This window comes from Taudactylus pleione, unplaced genomic scaffold, assembly GCF_031769625.1.
Source record: "Taudactylus pleione unplaced genomic scaffold, aTauple2 ptg000316l, whole genome shotgun sequence".
Taxonomy (NCBI): Eukaryota; Metazoa; Chordata; class Amphibia; order Anura; family Myobatrachidae; genus Taudactylus; species Taudactylus pleione.
The window spans coordinates 5,196,628-5,214,916 of NW_028284717.1; the positions used below are offsets into that span (position 1 = coordinate 5,196,628).

The window sequence follows — 18,289 nt, forward strand, 5'->3', positions numbered from 1 at the left end:
AGCTTATGTATAGCTTTGAGTCATTAGTATGTGGAACGTGTTCATTTGAATATGCAGATTGAATCGCTTCTGGAAAGTGATTCCTGCATTCATATATTTGCCGTAAATGACTCATTCATACATCTCTGTGTCTATGATAAAGCATTTTTGCTTCTAATAAAGTAAAACTTCTATGATGATTTATTTGTAACTATATTAGAATGTACTTCAGTCATATCTACATAACAATGTCTATAGTGACTCATTTCTGCCTTCTAATGTTTATGGTGATTCCTTTACATTATAATGCCTGTGGTGATGGTGATTCATTCATACATTGAAATGCTTATTGGGACTTTTTTGGGTGTCTTTGTGTTTACATTCATTACTAAAGACACAATCCTACATTAGAAAGTCCTCAGTGATGCTCTTGAACATTAGAATGTCCACATTCATGACCTCCTACATTAGTATTTCTGCAGAGTCTCCTTGAAATTAGAATGTGTACTGTAATATGCAGTGGCGTCCCTCCACTGGGGGATGTGTTGTGCACGTGGGGGAGCCGCGTGCCGGTGAAAGGGAGAGTGGCCCCGCAGCAAGGGGGCCGGTCTCATGGGTAGGGGGAGTGGCCATGCGGCCCAAACTCCCTGTCCTAGTCCATGGGGTCCCGGAGGTGTGAACTGCCCCAGGGACCAGTGCAGCTCCCTCGCTGTGAGGAGCCGAATGCTGCGCTTAATGCTTCAGTGCAGCACCCGGCTGATGTTACTGAGTGGGAGTCGGCACTTCGGTGTCAACCCTCTGCGGGTGACACCCGGGTGCGGCCTGCACCCTCCGCACCCCCCTTGTGACGCCACTAGTGATATGCTGGTATGCTACAAATTAACTGAATTTTTGTTAACTAACATAAAATGCACTACAGCACTTGTCAAAAGTTTTAGAACGCCCCATTTTTTTCAGTTTTTATTGCAATTTACGCTGAACAAATACATTTTGTTTAACAAAATATAATATTTTTATTTCGTTTTTTTTTTTTTTCATTTGTCAATGTAGCCCCCCTTTGTAGATCTACTGTAACTGCTGTACACCTGACATTGCTTTTACAATAGAAATTAAATATTATAAGGGAAGTTCTTCCCTTCTCTGTTGCAGCTGTTCCCACAACTGTGTTGCATCTGTAGGTGGCTTTGCTTTCACCCTACTATCCAGTTCTTCCCAATACAGCTCGATGGGGTTTAAATCTGGACACCGCGCCGGCCAGTCCATGATTTGATGCCTACCATCATCTTCTTTTCCTCAGAGGTAGTTCTGATTACATCCTGGAGGTATATTTTGGGTCATTATATTGCAGTATGACCAACTAGTGTAGACCAGAGAGCATTGCACAGTGTTGCAAAATGTTGTAGTAGTCCTTTTGGTTCAAATTGCCAATCACTCTGCACAAGTCGCCGACTTTGGATCCAGTAAAAGAGCCCCAAACCATCGCTCTTCCTGCTCCATGTTTGACAGTGATGTCAAAGGAGTTTGTACAGGGTGTTTTTTGCTGTATTAGTAGCTTTGCGATTTTACATTTTGAGCTTAATCACACTGGGAAGTGGCCATTAGTAAATAAACCCCACACACTGAGGAACAGTCCTTTCGCCTACTTGACGATGTACAAAATCCTGCGTAATGTATCAAAGATTTTGATCCATCAGTCCTTAAATCCTTCTTCCAGTCTCCTTCCACTCTTCAGTAGCCCACTGGCAGTGCATCATGGCCCAGGCAAGTCTTGTTATCATTGCTGCAAATTTTTAACCAATTATTTGTTCCCTGAAAAAAGCTTTTTCTTTTATAACTCTGAAATGCACATTATCTATCGGTTTTTGCTAACCTAAACCATTTTTTTGCCTCTAGCAGATTAACGCTTACCTTTGTACTAGGGATGTGCAGGCTCGAATAGGTTCGAGTTTGCACGTTGAGTTCGGATTTTTCCCTCCAAAAAAACGGAACTCAGAAAGAGGCTAAACGTCATCTTACATGGACGAACATCCAGGAATGATGATGTTCGTCCATGTAAGATGACGTTTAGCCTCTTTCTGAGTACCATTTCAGGTTATTAACTCGACTTAAATTTCAATATACTGTACACTGGAAAATTGGGGTGTTCTAAAACATTTGACTGTTACTGTAGTTTATCTATTTTTGTTAACTTGAAAATCCACGTGGACTCCTTGTTACCTCATTGATAAAGTTGGTTGATTCGGTTTAAATTCACAAATGTTTTGGAAAATATTTTTTATGTTTAGAATAGTAATATAAGCTCTAATAAAAATATCAAGTGCTCTATCAAAAACACTGTACCTGTACTCAATTGTGTTCTAGGATGCGGATTCAGTGGTGATTATAACGAATATTTTGGCTTACATGTGGATGAAGACTCAATTGTGTACCTCATGCTGGCAAATCATATGATTCATTCTTTGTATCCAGACTGTATTACCGTTGCGGAGGTACTGTATTGTAAATTTGCTGTATTTATTAATTGGGAAATTTTAGGAAACAGTGAGAAGAAAAATATTGACTAGCTGCCAAGTAATGTGTTTGCCTGCTTCGGTAATACTGTACAGAAGCCAAACATTTTAACACATTCCAATACAGAACAATGATTGGATTTTGCTACAAAAGAAATTGTTTAATGCCATCAGAAAACTGGCAGATAGACAATGTCAAAGTGTCAAATTTGTACAAGGGAATCGAAACTTAACATATAATTAAAATGTGTCGTTCAAAAGTGGCATATTAGGCCTTGATGAATTCTGCCCAGTACTGTAGTTGCAATATACTGCTAATTGAATTTTAATTAAAATAGTAGAGTCTCCTATAATGCAGGTGCAATGTACTGGAGAAAGAAAGTTAATACAGTGACAAATTGTTTACCAAAGCGAGATACAACGGGATAACAATGTTTTAGTTGCTCTGTATTGTTTGTTTACTCTGCCCCAACTTCAGCAATACCTGTTTGATGGAGGAAACCTAAATGATCTAGCAAGGAACGCAGTTGCTAATACACACGCAATCGGCCGATTGTTGCGTACTGCGCATGCATATGTATGATGGACAGGAAGTGCCGTTTGTGGGTGGTGACGGGGGGAGGGTGGTTGGGCGAACGCAGGTGTGCCAAAGCCGATGCACAGACGTGCATAAATTATCCACCGCGATACCATGCGCAGCCTGAGGCCTCGTAGCATGCGCTGAAGTTAGCAATTCCTAAGTGAGGTCTGACCTGCCTTACCTGTGCATATGGGTCCGATGGTACTCTATTGTACCGACGATTTTGCAGTCTTGCTAACCATTATGGATGTGCGTGTAGGTGAAGTGGGCGTCCTTATGTAGTGCTGAGTTTACACTGCGATCACTAAGGATTAGCATACTATCGCAGCTTAACTGCGTGCGTACGCTATATTGTGATCCGTAGTGAATCAGGCCCTCTGTCCTGCAACTATGTATCGAGACAATTACATATTGAAAGCGGAATTAGAAAGATCAAATTCAGATTTGAATTGCTGATAGCCCTTTAGTGAGTCAGAGAAGTACAGTACACTTGGCCCAGAGTATGTATACCAGTATGGAGCCAAATATATGGGATCGGTATGAAATACCACCAGACGGGTTCAAATCCCGACGGCGGAAGACTGGCAGTGAAGATCCCGACAGGTAAGTATTTCAACTATTACTAATCTAACCCTCCCTTAGGGGTGCCCAACCCTAACCCCCCTGTAAGTGCCTAAACCTAAGTCTCCCGGGGGGTGCCTAACCCTAACCTCCCCCCCAGGGGTGCCTAACCCTAGAACCACCCTTCCCCTACCTAACCCTCCCGGGGGGGTGCCTAACCCTAAGTCCCCCCCGGGAGTCCCTAACCCTCCCCTCTGCGGCTGTCCGCGCCCAGCTTACCTTCGATTGGTATGCCGCGCATCGGGCTCCCGGCGTAGGTAAAATGACAGGCGTCGGGATTTCAACACCTGTCATTAGATCCCTGCTGGGGTTAGACAGTCGGGAAGCCGGCGGTCTGCATTTCGACCGTCTGCTTCCTGACTGCATCCCAAATATATATCAAGTTTACCCGTTTTATGGAGTTCAGCATTATTCCATAGAGGCTTTACCGGATCAAACTCCGTATCCCCGAGAATGCTAGGACACCAATTCCAAACACAGAGCGCCTGTTTAAGAATGAGAGCAAGAGCTCTAGAAATCGACGTAAAGAGACATTTTAAAGGGATCAGAGAAATGATTATCACTCGGGAAAAAACTATGATGGTGACACTGAGATTGGGAAATTTAAAGACAAAAATTTTACAATACAGTACACATGTCCTCATACATCTACACAGCATGAGTGAGCCACCAGGTCCCGTGCAACTCTGCTAACATTGACGCACCAGGAGACTGTACTGACTAACCACTTAACTGACAATGGCCCTCATTCAGAGCCGTACGCTCTGAGCAGAGCGCACGCTCTGAATGAGGGCCGGGCTCCATTTTCATGGAGCGTCCTCCTGGACGCTCGTATAGCTGTGGGTCACCACCCACAGGCTATACGAGCGTGCATTGTGATGGTCGTAATGGTCGAGACCATCGCGACCATCGAATTTGCGAGCCGGAGCCTGCGGTTGAGGTTTTCAACCGCAAGCTCCGGAGTGTGATTTTGGCTCTATCAGAGCCAAAATCACTCCCACTGACATCACTAGTGATGTCAGTGGGCCGGCTTTTGACGGGAGGCGTTCCCGTGGGAACGCCCCCGTCAGGGAGGCACGCCCCTGGCACGCCCACCAAAGGGGGCGTGCTGTCAATCAACATTGACAGCACGCCCCCTTTGATCGGACACAACGAGCGAAGGACTTTCCTTCGCTCGTCGCGTCTGGCGCATGCGCACGACGGAGCTCCCTCCGTCGTGCGCATGCTCAGTCCATAACATCGACCCACTTGCGAGCGGACAGCCGCTCGCGAGTGGGTCTGAATCAGGCCCAATGTTTTTTATAAAAAACGCTCCGAAACTTTTTTTTTTGAGTGAATTAGGCGACGAACATGATTTCATTAAGAAAATTATTTTTTTTTTTTTAATATTTGTAAAAACAAAATTGGTTCTCCAAACATCGGAACATGGGATCACCACCATCTGAACATGCTACCATCGCGACTTTCCTTTTCACAGCGGCTTCAGCCACCAGGTACACTATAGTGGTGAGGGTGGATTAATTAACTTTTTCCCAGTGGCTGCTAATCTCTGTAGCCGCTGGGTAGGGGGGTACTGCTGCGCTGTGATCGGTACACGGCAGACAATGGGGGAGGGTGCAGGGTAGCAAAAGGACCGGAAGGTCCCTCTGAAAGTAGCAGCTGCGGGAAGATGATCTTCCTGCAGCCGCCCACACTGTTTATCTGACTGGTCAAATCGTTGGTGACCCGATTAGATAACACACAGCCTGGCGTGGTCGAAAAAACTGCTACCATGCCAGGCATGTGGTTCATTTGATATGTGACACTTTTATATCTGTGTGCACCTGAGTCTGTGCATGAACCACAATGGAACATGGAATGAAAAAAGCTGCGGCCGCCACATTGTAGCACTTATACGGATTCAGAGACTCAGTCGCACAAAGATACACTAGTGTCGCATCTGTATGCACACATAAACCAACCTATTTCAAATATGTAGCCTTATGCCTCTTGTTATCTTAAGTTGTGATGGCTAAATGTGGGTCAAACAAGTCTGACATTGGGAAAACAGGTAACATTCAAATTGAGAGGCCAAGTTGCAATTCTCAGCTTTCACCTCACTTGACATTTTCACATTTGCAAACCACATGCGTTTGAGTCACATTTAAATATCTGCCTTAATTGTGCAAAGCATTGGTCATGAACTTACTACTTACGCAAAGGGAGCACGTGCATAAAATGCTCTGTCGTGCCATTTCTAATGACTATGGAAGTGTTAAAGATAGACTTGTGAGTGAGATTTTTCTGTTTATCTCTATAATTGCAAAACACCGTCCAGGATTGTCCTTGATAAATGGTTGACACTGAAAGACCAATAAGCACGGATTTGAAAACATTGTTTGTACTACTTACTTGTGACCATAACATTTTAATTTTAGCATGCTGGGTAAGATACATTGTAATGTCTGAAATCAATGGTCATTGAAATAACCTTGTTTCCTACTGCTACGGATTTGCTACAGAAAAAAAAATTGGAAAGAGACCTGATGTTCTTGCTGTGCAAGCAGGCGATATTAATTTTCTGAAAACTAGTCTTTTGGGGGAAATTATCTATTAGTATAGGCTTTCTATTGAATTCATATGCCAAGCTGCAAACTGGATGCAATCAAAGAATTGATGAGTAATGAGTACATTCTGGGATTATTATAAAGCACACGGAGCTGACTAAGTTGTTTTTAATGTTCATGTTAAAAGTATAGAACAAGTGTCATACATCACTCTGGAAATATAAACAGGCTGATGCCTGTTTGCAATCTGCACTCCACAATGAGAATGCATGAATATGCACAGAATAAGGACAAGAGAGGCTCACAGACAATAGCCGAGTACAGTGAGAGGTGCAGACCTGCAGGGACGTACAGATACAGAGGTGTTCTCATACACCAAGCCTCAATTCGCCATACGGCGTGAGCCCACCAAGTGGTGTAGAGTAGCGACTTTTTCTTTAAATTTGCGTCTTAGACGCACCGCTCAGTCTGTACCAGAGACGCCGGCTTACGACTTTAACAGCACAGGAATTGGTGTTAAATATGTACAAAGTCGCAGGTAAAGCACAACGGAACTTGGCGTGAAAAAAAAAAAAGCCGCGGACGATGCATTGTAACGCTCCGTATACAGATTCAGACTGCTTCGCACACAGATGTACAAGTGTCACATACCAAATTAATCAGCGCAGTCTTGTTAAACGGATTTATCGCATCCGATTGTTTATTTTGTACGACTTAGACGCACATTCGAGTGAAAAAGACGCTTAGCGCAAGCCGAGTCGCACAGAACCTGGCGCGCTGAGAAGAGCTGTTTGGCACGACTGCGACAATAATGTATGAGGATACATCTGTACACGGTCAGTACATATCTTTTGTGGGTGCCTGAGAACAGGTAATCTGTGCTGATGATGATATACAGCAGATTAGACCGTTGCAGTGTGTAAAATATATTTTAATAAATAATTAGAAAAAAAAAAAAAGAGTTCCCAGCAATCATACCAAAAATGGATGAGGATGGGGGACAAGTAGCATAGTAACCGCACAAAAGGGCTAACTGCACTAGGCTATGACAAGCTTGGCTGATGACACTCTTAACAGGAAAAACTGCAGCAAGGGGCCTATCCTGTCATAAATTCCCTAGGTGAATCAGATTCCCCCCACACAGAAGAAGACAGCCTCAGTGCTATGGCACTTCCCAATCCCCTGTGGTTGTGCTGTAATAAACATATAATAATTAGTTCAATGATTTTTGTGCACTACTGGTTACTGTTTGGGAATGCTAGCATTTGCAGAACTAGTGCATCTGTAATAATATACACTGTATGTGTGTGTGTATATATGTGTATATATATATATATATATATATGTGTGTGTGTACACACGGTCCGGCACTATGTTCCTTCAATGTATAGTGGCCTCCGTGCCTTCCTTAAAATGGTGAATACAGTGAGAAAAAATAGGCGGCACTGAAGGGCTTAAATGCAAAATAAAAGGTTTTTACTACAACGTATGCCCTGAAACGTTGGGGTAAAAACCTTTTATTTGCACTTAAACCCTCCAGTGCTGCCTATTTTCTCTATCTCTCTCTCTCTCTCTCTCACTATATATATTGTCACACACACCCTCACTACTGCATATTCGCTTCTAATCAGCTTCACTCTTTGATCAGTGGTTACACTCAATATAGGAACTCCTCACTAACTGCAGTGAGCTACGTTTTCTTATACATGTAAAGGGGGTAGAAAACTATGCTATACAGGGTATCATTGTGCTGTTGATACGACAGTCATTATCGCTACCTTATATGTGTTCCCAGCACTAGCACTCACAGCCTAGGGTGGTGGTGTCAAAATTTGGGGGGCAAGCAGGATAGGGTTCCCCCTGAAAAAAACCCTACCAGCACAAGTTTGAGTGGTTGGGCTGGTAATGCTATAACAGGGTTACTTGCAGCATTGGGACTGCCCTGTCATAATGTCATTCAGCCCAGCTTGTTCAGTGTGGAGATGATTTTCCACAAGGTTTAAACATCCCCCCCTAACACCCTGCAAATCCTGCTTCACTAGCTGGGAGAACCAGAGTTTTTAAGCTCCTGAATGCGCAGTGGAAGAAGCCTGATGAGGTTCTGTTCATTTTGTGGTTGATAATATTCTGGGTGCATGAGTGAAGATGAACAGAGGAGTCCACACTGTACAGGTACAGGTAGGTTTACAAAAGAGGGAAAGAAAATTTGAGGGCCAGAGCTAGGGCACAAATGCACGCCTTGCACCTGAAGGGTTTTGTTGTTGGTTTTTTTTGTTTTGTTTTTATTACAGATTTATAAATAAATAAAATAGAGAAATTGATGCACAATGCACCAAGCAAATAATTGGAAGTATTATCCGATGAGGCAATATCATGAGCATAGGTGAAACGCGTTACTTGTGAATGAAGAGTATCTCTTTCAGTCTGGCGCAATAAACTCTTCGGAGTCAGTTCATTTAGCAGTTATGTAACATTGCACGTTCCGGCGCAAGGTATGGGCGATGTGCTGCCGCGCACAAATCCCATACAAACAGTCGGCTTACAGTCTGTATTTTTGCACTCCAATGCTTGATGTAGGTTGGTGTTTGCCGGCACTCACACATCATCAGACTGGCAGTGAGAATTACAGTATATTAGACTAAAGTGCGAACTGCTTAAGGAGGTGCAGAATATATACGAAGTAAGGCGCAATATCGAATCAAAGGACCAACTAAAAACTTTTGGGCAAAATTTTTACATCTCCTGTCACAGCTTGCGCCCTAATGATACATCCTTTTTGTTACATGGAAATAAGTCATATATTTATTTATTTATTTACCCTTATTCAGGATGTTTCTGGGATGCCAGCTCTCTGCTGCCCTACATCACACGGCGGTGTTGGATTTGATTACAGGCTAGCGATGGCTGTACCCGATAAGTGGATTGAGGTAGATAAAACCTGCTCTTTGCCTTCCTTTATGCAAGACAGCTTATCCTATTGTTATACTTTGTCATCCGTGTGTGTTAGAAAATTGTACATTAATAAATCGTAATGTCTTTTGATGTAAAAGGCATGTTTTTTTTGTTTTTTTTTAAATGCAGATTTTGAAAGAGCAGAAAGATGAAGATTGGAATATGGGAAATATAGTACACACACTGACTAATAGAAGATTTAATGAAAAATACATTGCCTATGCGGAAAGTCATGACCAAGTAATGTTTACCAAGCTATGTGAATCAGAGTACCCTATATATATCTATATATGTCATATTGTTGAGCATATACTGTATGTACATGCAAGACTAATCTAATTCAAAACAAAATTCAACCAGTTTTATTATTTGTTGCTCATTTATAGTTATAATGTATGTTATGCAGCATAGAGTCTTATCTCTTTATTTTTCTTAATTAGCGTTGCAGCTACCTTTCAGTTTATTCTGGTGGGATATTTGCATTATATCCACAAGATAGCGCAGTGGCATCTACTGGTCAGGTTATCATATAAAATTATATAACAGTTGTCCATTGTCCACTAATATTTATCCTTTTTCAGGTTTGGCAGAATCACTATAATCGTTGCTATTGAACACCTAACCAAATCCGATCTCTAATTTTCATTTTAATATTTAAAAAAGAAAAAAAAACATTTTTACATTTTTTTTCTATGACCTTGGGGTATATTTACTAAAGTGCTGTTGTTTAGAATTGGAGATGTTGTCCATAGCAACCAATCAGATTCTACTTAACATTTATCTAGCACCTTATAGAACATAAAAGCTAGAATCTGATTGGTTGCTATGGGGAACATCTCCACTTCTAAAAACCAGCACTTTAGTAAATATACCCCTTTGTCTTTTAGAAAGCTTTAATTCTACGTCCTGTACACTAAAAATCACAGGGAGATAAGGTTCCTGATTTAGACGGACAAATTCTACTGATTTTTAAATTTTGTTTTCAACCCTTAATGTTTGTATGAACTCAAAACCTCAACCCGCTTTTCCATAGATCCCTTTCATTTATGCACAGCGTTCTGTAAATTTCTATTGTAATGTTCTTTATAGGTACCATCATTTACAGTGTTTCACAGAAACTAAGCAACAAAGGTCTTGTATTTAAATATTTGATGCAGTTGTACCATTTTCTTTGATTCTTTTCTGAAACGGCTGCAAGATAATTTAATATCAGTGCGGAAAAGAAAACATATTTTTATGCATGCTCACAAATTCGTCTGATGTCCTTGATGATCTAATTGCTCAACTGGGATAAGTAATTCTAAAGTAGTTGCTCATTTTTATGTTCCTGATCCTATCCATATTTAACCTGTCCTTGGCTGCACTCCAGGTATTGAACTCATTGAATAGAGCGCCTAAATTTCCACCCTGTCCGGAAGTTACTGGCTAATGTCCAAATATGAATACTGTACACAGTTCCTATTGTATCTCCCAGTTAATAATTTGGCGCTGCACTAATTACAGGAGCCTGTGGCTTTGAGACAATGACAATGTGCAAAGTGTAGAAAGAAAACTTTGATAATTATAAAACTGCATAATGAGCCATTTAAGCTCCATACTCACCACCACAACTGAATGCACAATTAGTAAAAGAAAGTTATGATTTTTTTGTTGTTGTTGCTGTTATAACATCATATGCATATTTAAAAATGCATCGAGATAAAGTATGTTCAGCTAAATCAATTTAAAAGCAAAATTAAATGTTACTAAAATGTTTTGGTTTTTATTAAACTTCCTGTAATATGCTGCTTTTGTGTCCTGCAAAGTATACAACATCTTTGTCCGGATTAGACGATTATGTAAATCGCGTGGTGGCTTCACGTTAATGATACTCACTTGCAGTAACATGCATGGAATCTTTAACACAGATTAATGGGAACATAAAACGTTCCCTAAAGTTTACTGAATTAATCAGGTAGATAAAGAGAAAAGAAGGGGATTGGTAGGTTTTGAACAAGTAAAATGATGTAATAATTAATTATAAAATTATAAACAAAATTGTACAGCTCTGTATTATAAAATACATAATTTAATATACAATATAAAAACATAATAGAACAGGCATACACATAACAAAAATGTATCCATCAATTAAATATAGTTGTATGAGTGAAGAGATACTGTACATAATGCACACAACTTGAAAAACCTCATAAGGCCAATTTAAACAAAATAGGTTTCCTCACCAAAAATACAAATATTGGCCCATTAATATACACCTATTGGCATAATCCAAACAGATGGTATTAGCTTGATTCATTTTTTTCTGATAAAGTCCTCTTTATAATAATATGATAATGTGACAGAGTTAGTTAAGTCAATTAACAAATTGGAAATTGCGGTAGTATGGTAGTTGACCTTGCAGTGAGAGAGTTATACAAAAAGGGTTATCTAGTCGCACCAGAAATGCATTGTACCCCTCAGTAAGGGACAGTGGTGACCCCCAATATTTATTATAGTTGGTTGGGGGGTGCTACCACAGGCAATGGGTATTAGAGCAAAAGAATAGAGAAGAGAGAAAGAAATGCCTGAAGTGGTGCACTGGGGTATCTAAAATATAACTTTTATTGTTGCTTTCAATATTTTCTGTAGGAGTTATGGCAGGTCGGCAGAAATGGCAGTCACTATACATTCATAAGCGTTTGATTAGTCTTATCTGGTAAAACGCTCTCTACGATGGTCAATAAATAAATTGTTTGGTATTGTATTCCAAAAGGCCGATAAAGAGGTACTGTGGTAAAATAATTATCCCAGCAGTCATTGAACAGCAACTCGGTAAAAGCAGTAAGCCGATTTCATGCACAAACGGTCAGTCATGTGGGGTCGGCAAGGAAACTGTTAGGTAATGCACCATAAATGAGAGCCATACTGCGGTTCTCGCTATAAAGAATGTAATACATGTGCCAAACTCAAAATAATATTACCGTTCTGAGGTGGCCACCTTTGTAGAACAAAGTGAGCCTGACCACCTGACTGCCACGGATCTATCAGCAGTTGATGGCTTTTTGGTGATCTACTGTAGGCTGCCGAGCATTATTATTGATTGAGATATGGGATGGCGTGCAGATGCACTAAAGTTTCGGTTGCCTCTGTTTGTGGAAGCTGCTGGCGTTGGAGTTAACCAGCCTCCTAATTAAACGGAGGTATTTGCAGAGTTGGTTACCCTAGCGCTAACCTAGGTTTTTTGTCGAATTATTACGTTTTTGATGTTAGTGTGAAATTAAATAATCACAGAAAGAGGATAGGGACAAATAAATCAGTTTATTATTTGTGCCTGTGAATATTGTGTATATTATTGTATATAGACCCAGGGGTGAGTGTGGTTACTTATAAGAAATTGCAAGGTATGTCTATGCCAACCGGGGTAGGATATACTGTAATTATTATTGATTGACTGCTGGGATAATTATTTTACCACAGTAACTCTTTGTCTATTGTTATGACAACTGATTTATTTATTAGCCATCGTAGAGTGTGTTTTATCAGATACTAAACAAGCTCTTATGCATGGATATTGACTCCTGCTTCTGCTGACCTGCCTTAAGTCTTGACTGCCAGGTCAACTACCATACTACAGAAATTTCCAATTTGTTTATTGAGATCATTAACTCATCTGCAACATTTTTTTATTAGTAGTATTATTATAACATAGGTGTTACAGTCCCATGGCAAATATGATGGTTACTCACAGTTTCTATAACTGGAGGTGATAAGTGGTGGACAAACTCTGCTCTTATTTTCCGATACTTTACAGTGGTTCGCTTCATAGTGTTGTCTCATTCTTTTCCACCAGACAGCAGAGAGGCAAGTGGTCCCAATCCCAACACAATAATGGACACAACTAATAAAGCTAAACTTCACAAAATGCAGGTTTTTCAGAATTAGGTTTTATCAATATAGTCAGTTAAACATATCCCATTCTCTAATATAAACAAGATACCATAATAAGAGATTTCTATAAACTTTAAATATGGTTTTAGTACAGTTTACCCTCTCTTCACCTGTTTGAGTCACTATTAGCCCACTTAATATCACTTACCCCCACTATCCACTTACGACCATTTACTAACAATACATAACAATGTAAGTCAAACTATTAACACTAAATACAGGTATTATCAAATTATTAATGTCGTTACTCAACTGTAACACTGATGAAGTTAATCAAATACACCATTGGCACGCTGGTGCACTTAAATGATATGATTGAGGAATCCCCGGGTAGTAAATTGAACTACTAACAGTTGATTTCTAATCTCAATCCTAGGTCCAAACTGTTGGATAAATAATACGGCTTTAGGAGCAGCTTAATTCATGTAATAAAATAGCTGTAGGAAACCTCTATATTTTGAATAATGATTGCTATACTTCTTTTTGGTATTGCGGGTGCTAAACATTGACAGCTTTGAGAGGAATCACGTTAATGTTGGCACAACCCTAATTGGTAGCCATTGGTGCGAAACTAGTTTACAGGACGAATGCATCAGGAATACTTATTCTCTTTAGCGGTTACTGGCATCGCTGGGATATATTTTGTGATATAGTCGGTGTAGGGGGTCCCTCTCCTGTGGTAGATGGATACCTCCTTACACACAGCAGCCAGGAAACAGCACACCAGTCCAGGTTTTTTGTGCAAGCTGGTCGGAACCAGTTTTATTGTGCAATATAAACAACAAAATAAACAAAACATAAAAATAAATCCTAGCCCGTCTAGGGCACTATCTAGACAGTTTATTCCCTCACTACAAGTGTGTTTGTGTCTTACCACAAACACAGCACTTTCAAATATCACAGTGTCTCTGAACAAACCTCAGTGTCTGTTCTCCCCAGGGTATGTGAGCCACTGAACCAAAACCTTAACACAGCTATATGAACCACTTGCAGGCGCAACTACTAACCAGCCTGCTCTCAGACTGAAAGGCTCAACACCTGAAATGGCATGTGGATAGAGCCCTCCCTTCTCTTCTCACATCCACATCCCTAGGACCCATTATCCGGCTTTTACCAAAAGCCGACACTTCTGGTCTTGTTTGGCATAACAGACTTTTCCTGGGGTTTTTAAAACACATATGATAGGAATCTGGGACACACATATATTCCATCCCAGACTTCTCCAGTGCTTCTATCACAATATATATATTTACAGTACATACAGAAAAGTATATCAGATTTATAATTAACAGTACTGGTCCGCTCTGGCCCTCAGAATGCCTGCTCAGCATAACGGCTCCCAACACCTTACTGCCCGCGGCAGTGTTCTCTCTGCGCCGGGTCCGCACAAGAACAGTTCCCGGCTTCAGTAGATGGGGAGAGGGGGAACACTGTTGTGTGATACCTCGCAATGGTGGGACATCACATAGGGGCTTTACCAGACAAGATTAATCATGCTTATACTTTCTGTTATGCTAATAAACTATAATAATCTAATATTTGGGGGGGGGGGTTTTGCCCAGGAAACTTATTATATTTAAAATGATCTTATGAGTTTTTCCAATTTGTTTTCAATATTTGTCTCTGCACACATTCCGTTATGTGCAGTCTTTATGTTTTGTGTGTGCCTGTTCCTCTTTTGGATTATGATTTTTCTATGTCTGTTTGTTGTTCGCAAGAGGCACCTGCAAGTTCCTGTCAGATTAGGCTGCAGAACAATTTACCAATTAATTCATGTTTTTATTCTAATTAATGTTTTTCATTTTTCCCTATTAGCGTCGCACAATCTTCTTCTTTTTTTTTTTTTGTTAATTAAATCATGCGTAATATGTAACAAGAAAAGTACATTTTCGTCCATGTTTATATTTGTGGTCAGCTCTCAGTTTAAGAGCTCCCAACGCATTTTGGTGTTAGGCCATTTGACTGGTTGATTCTATTCATTATGCAGGCTGGAAGATCTAAAATGAATTGCTAAGTAGTGCTACTTACATAAATAATGGAGCCAATAAATGTTTAACGCTTGGTTTTATAGGCACTCGTTGGAGACAAGACATTGGCATTTTGGTTAATGGATGCAGAGATGTACTCAAACATGAGTGTGCGGTCTCCCCTAACTTCTGTCATTGACCGTGGAATTCAGCTTCACAAAATGATCCGTCTGATAACGCACGCTCTCGGAGGTGAAGGATATCTCAATTTTATTGGTAAGTTCAGTTGTGGGAAAGTAGTGTGTGTTACTATACAGTAGGAAGATATAAAATTTGAGCAATGAGGAATAATCCTTCTGGAAAATAGAATTTGAGAATTGTCTGAAGAAATGAAAATGGAATGCAACAATCTCCAATCCTTTGTGTTACTGTCCTTCTTTTGCTAGGGGGATTTTTTTTGTAGAAAAATTGCACAAAAAAATCTGTCTTGCAGAATATATGAAAATAAAAGTCTGTGCACACACAATGCTGATCATTCGGCAGATCAGATAAACGCTCGATCCATGTAGCAGTTGTCTGATCACTGAGACCCCCGTGCACACTGAGCTGTTAGTAGCTCAATGTTGTACGTTCTTCAATGGATCAGGAGGTCAAGCATCTTGAATATTAAACTGCACATAAGATGTGACTTCCTTATCCTACTGTTTTCAGGAGTGTTTTGTTGGCTTACGCTCCTGCATACACACCTATACAATCATCTGGCCAATCAGCCGATATCAAGTGATCAGCCCAGTGATCGCATAGGTGTGTACCCATCTTTACTGAGCCAAAGAATGTGTATAAATAATAACTGTCTTTATACTAACACAATCTGTATAACCTGATGTGTGTTCTATGCTATACAGCATTTTGTTGTAATTAGGAGGGGAGGTAGTAACACTTATCAGTGTGGGCTGCAAAATGGAGGATTGATGAAGTGTTGAAACCAGTGATGTCACAAGAACCAATCATAACAGTTACAAAATTATTGTTGATCTCTGGAAACTGGTTCGGTGAATGAAAGGGACCCTTTCTATTTGCCATTGGTTACCAGATCAAACAATTGTATTTAATTCAATTGAGTCATTTAATTCACCTGGATGAAGAAAGTTCATTTGGAACATCCATTAAACTTCCTGATGGCACAAATACCTGAATCTGTTCCCGCCTCTCAGAATGACTACTGGGATCACTGTTGTGCACCTTAAGAAATTGGTTGGAGGCACTAAGGGGTATATTTACTAAAGTGCTGGTTTCTTCTTCAGGGTCCACAGGATCTACCTTGGGGTATGTAGTGGAAACGATCCATTGCACCAAATGGCTTCTAGCTTTGAAGCTCCCAGCATGCATCGGTCCTCCTCCCTATATACCCCGCCCCCAGCCACAGGCATTGTGTTTTTGTTTGGTGCCAGGCAAGTATCCAGGCGCCCCTGTTATACAGCAGGACTGCCTAGGCAGTCCCAGGGTTTTTTCTTTTTTGACTTAGTTTCTGAGTTTAGCAGTTCCAGGTGCCGTTAAAGACGCAGGTACTGCGACTCCTACTAACTCTGCTGGGGCCGAAACACCAGTATCGCCATATGCCCTGAGGTTCTCGGCGGGCCTCAGCGTGGCTCAGCTAGCGCCTGTGCTGAGGTCCGGACTGCAAGTCTGGCACGGAGATCACAGGTGAATGCACGGCAGTCCTGGCATCCAGTGTAGCAGATGCATTGGGTGCAGCTGCTGGTGAAGGCCTCGTGTGATGTGTCCTCACTAAAGCGGCCTGGTCCTTATCATCTGTCACCGGGGATGGGTAGTAGACGCACAAGAGAGCACTAGTAAGCATCTACTACTATGAGGCCAGCGTATCCGTGCCGTCAAAATCACAGCTCCTCCCCCAAACCAGACGCAACTTCCGCACGGATTTCAGCATCTGGCTTGCTATATTTGACCACCTCGTGGTGAGACGCTCGCGGTCGCGTTTGTGTGTGTACTGCTCTAGCAGATTGGTCTCAGGTTGGTCGGTCTCCCTGTATACCTCTCCTTTGGGTCTGGTATATAGCACTCTATATCCTACCATTACCCCTGCGGGGCTGGTCAGTTGTTTCAGAGTCCATTTGCAATAGCAATTGTGCATATTTATGCATTGTATGTGACTTTAATGCTAGCTGCTGTGTTTGTACTGCCTTTTTGTTTTCAAACTATCAGTTATACCTATCACTGTGTTTCTCCTCATCCCTCTGAAGGCTGTGGGGGGGGGGGGGGTCATTGATACGGGGTCACATTGCATTTATACTGTACACCTTATACCATTTATACATTTGTCATGTCTAAAGGTGCAGGTGAGAAGGATTATCTGGCTGTACTAAGTTCATGTGTGTCTTGTTTGGCAGGCCTATCTGAGCAGGATGGATTGTGTAGCCTCTGTTGTAAACAGCTTACTGGTCAAGCCTGTACATCTAGAGGTCCAGCGCTAGAACCACCCGGGTGGTATCAGGTTTTGTCGCACTTAGTTGACAAAATCGCAGACGCACGGTATTCGGCTGCAGTATTTCCCCATGCTTTGGAATATGTGTGTGTGTGTGTGTAGATGTGTGTGTGTGTGTGTGTGTGTGTGTGTGTATATATATATATATATATATATATATATATGTATGTATAATATACTCCCATGAATTCCTGTTGGGTTAATTCTACTGCTCAGTCTAGTCAGAGTATGCCTCCGTCTATAACTTCTCTGCAGCCAGATAGACAAGTGGCGGCAAAGCAGGGGCATAAAAGGTTGCCTCGGACTTATCTTCAGACTCTGATACTCAGAGTTCTGGGTCTTACTCAGTAGAAGAAGACCATCTGTCCCTTGTGGATGTCCCTCTCTGGTGAGAGTGGTTAGATCCTGTCCTCAGTATAGAGGAAGAGGAGGCCCTGCTTACAACCAAGGCTCCGGTCTTTAGGCGTCAGAAGGTGGCTAAGGATTATTTTCCTCAGTCTGAGCAACTGACGAATCTTAAGTCTGAGGCATGGAGTACTCCAGGGAAGCATTTTCATGCTACAAGGAATATTAACCTCTCGATACCCATTTGCACTTGGTGAGTGTAATAAATGGGAAGTTCCCCCAATGACAGATGCTCATGTCACAAGGTTGACTAGGAGCATTACGTTACCCATTCCTGCAGCATCCTCTTTAAAAGA

The 18,289-nt window shown here is 41.2% G+C and overlaps 1 protein-coding gene across 2 annotated transcripts in view; it reads left to right on the forward strand.

Moving 5' to 3' along the window:
• GBE1 (1,4-alpha-glucan branching enzyme 1) overlaps positions 1-18,289 on the forward strand; it is a 198,009-nt gene that overhangs the window by 131,577 nt on the left and 48,143 nt on the right. For both annotated transcript variants that reach the window (XM_088442724.1, XM_088442725.1), the window contains exons 10-13: positions 2,341-2,468; positions 9,065-9,163; positions 9,318-9,428; positions 15,190-15,361. In XM_088442724.1, the coding sequence (XP_088298850.1) occupies positions 2,341-2,468; positions 9,065-9,163; positions 9,318-9,428; positions 15,190-15,361 (510 nt within the window). The remainder of the gene's footprint in view (positions 1-2,340; positions 2,469-9,064; positions 9,164-9,317; positions 9,429-15,189; positions 15,362-18,289) is intronic.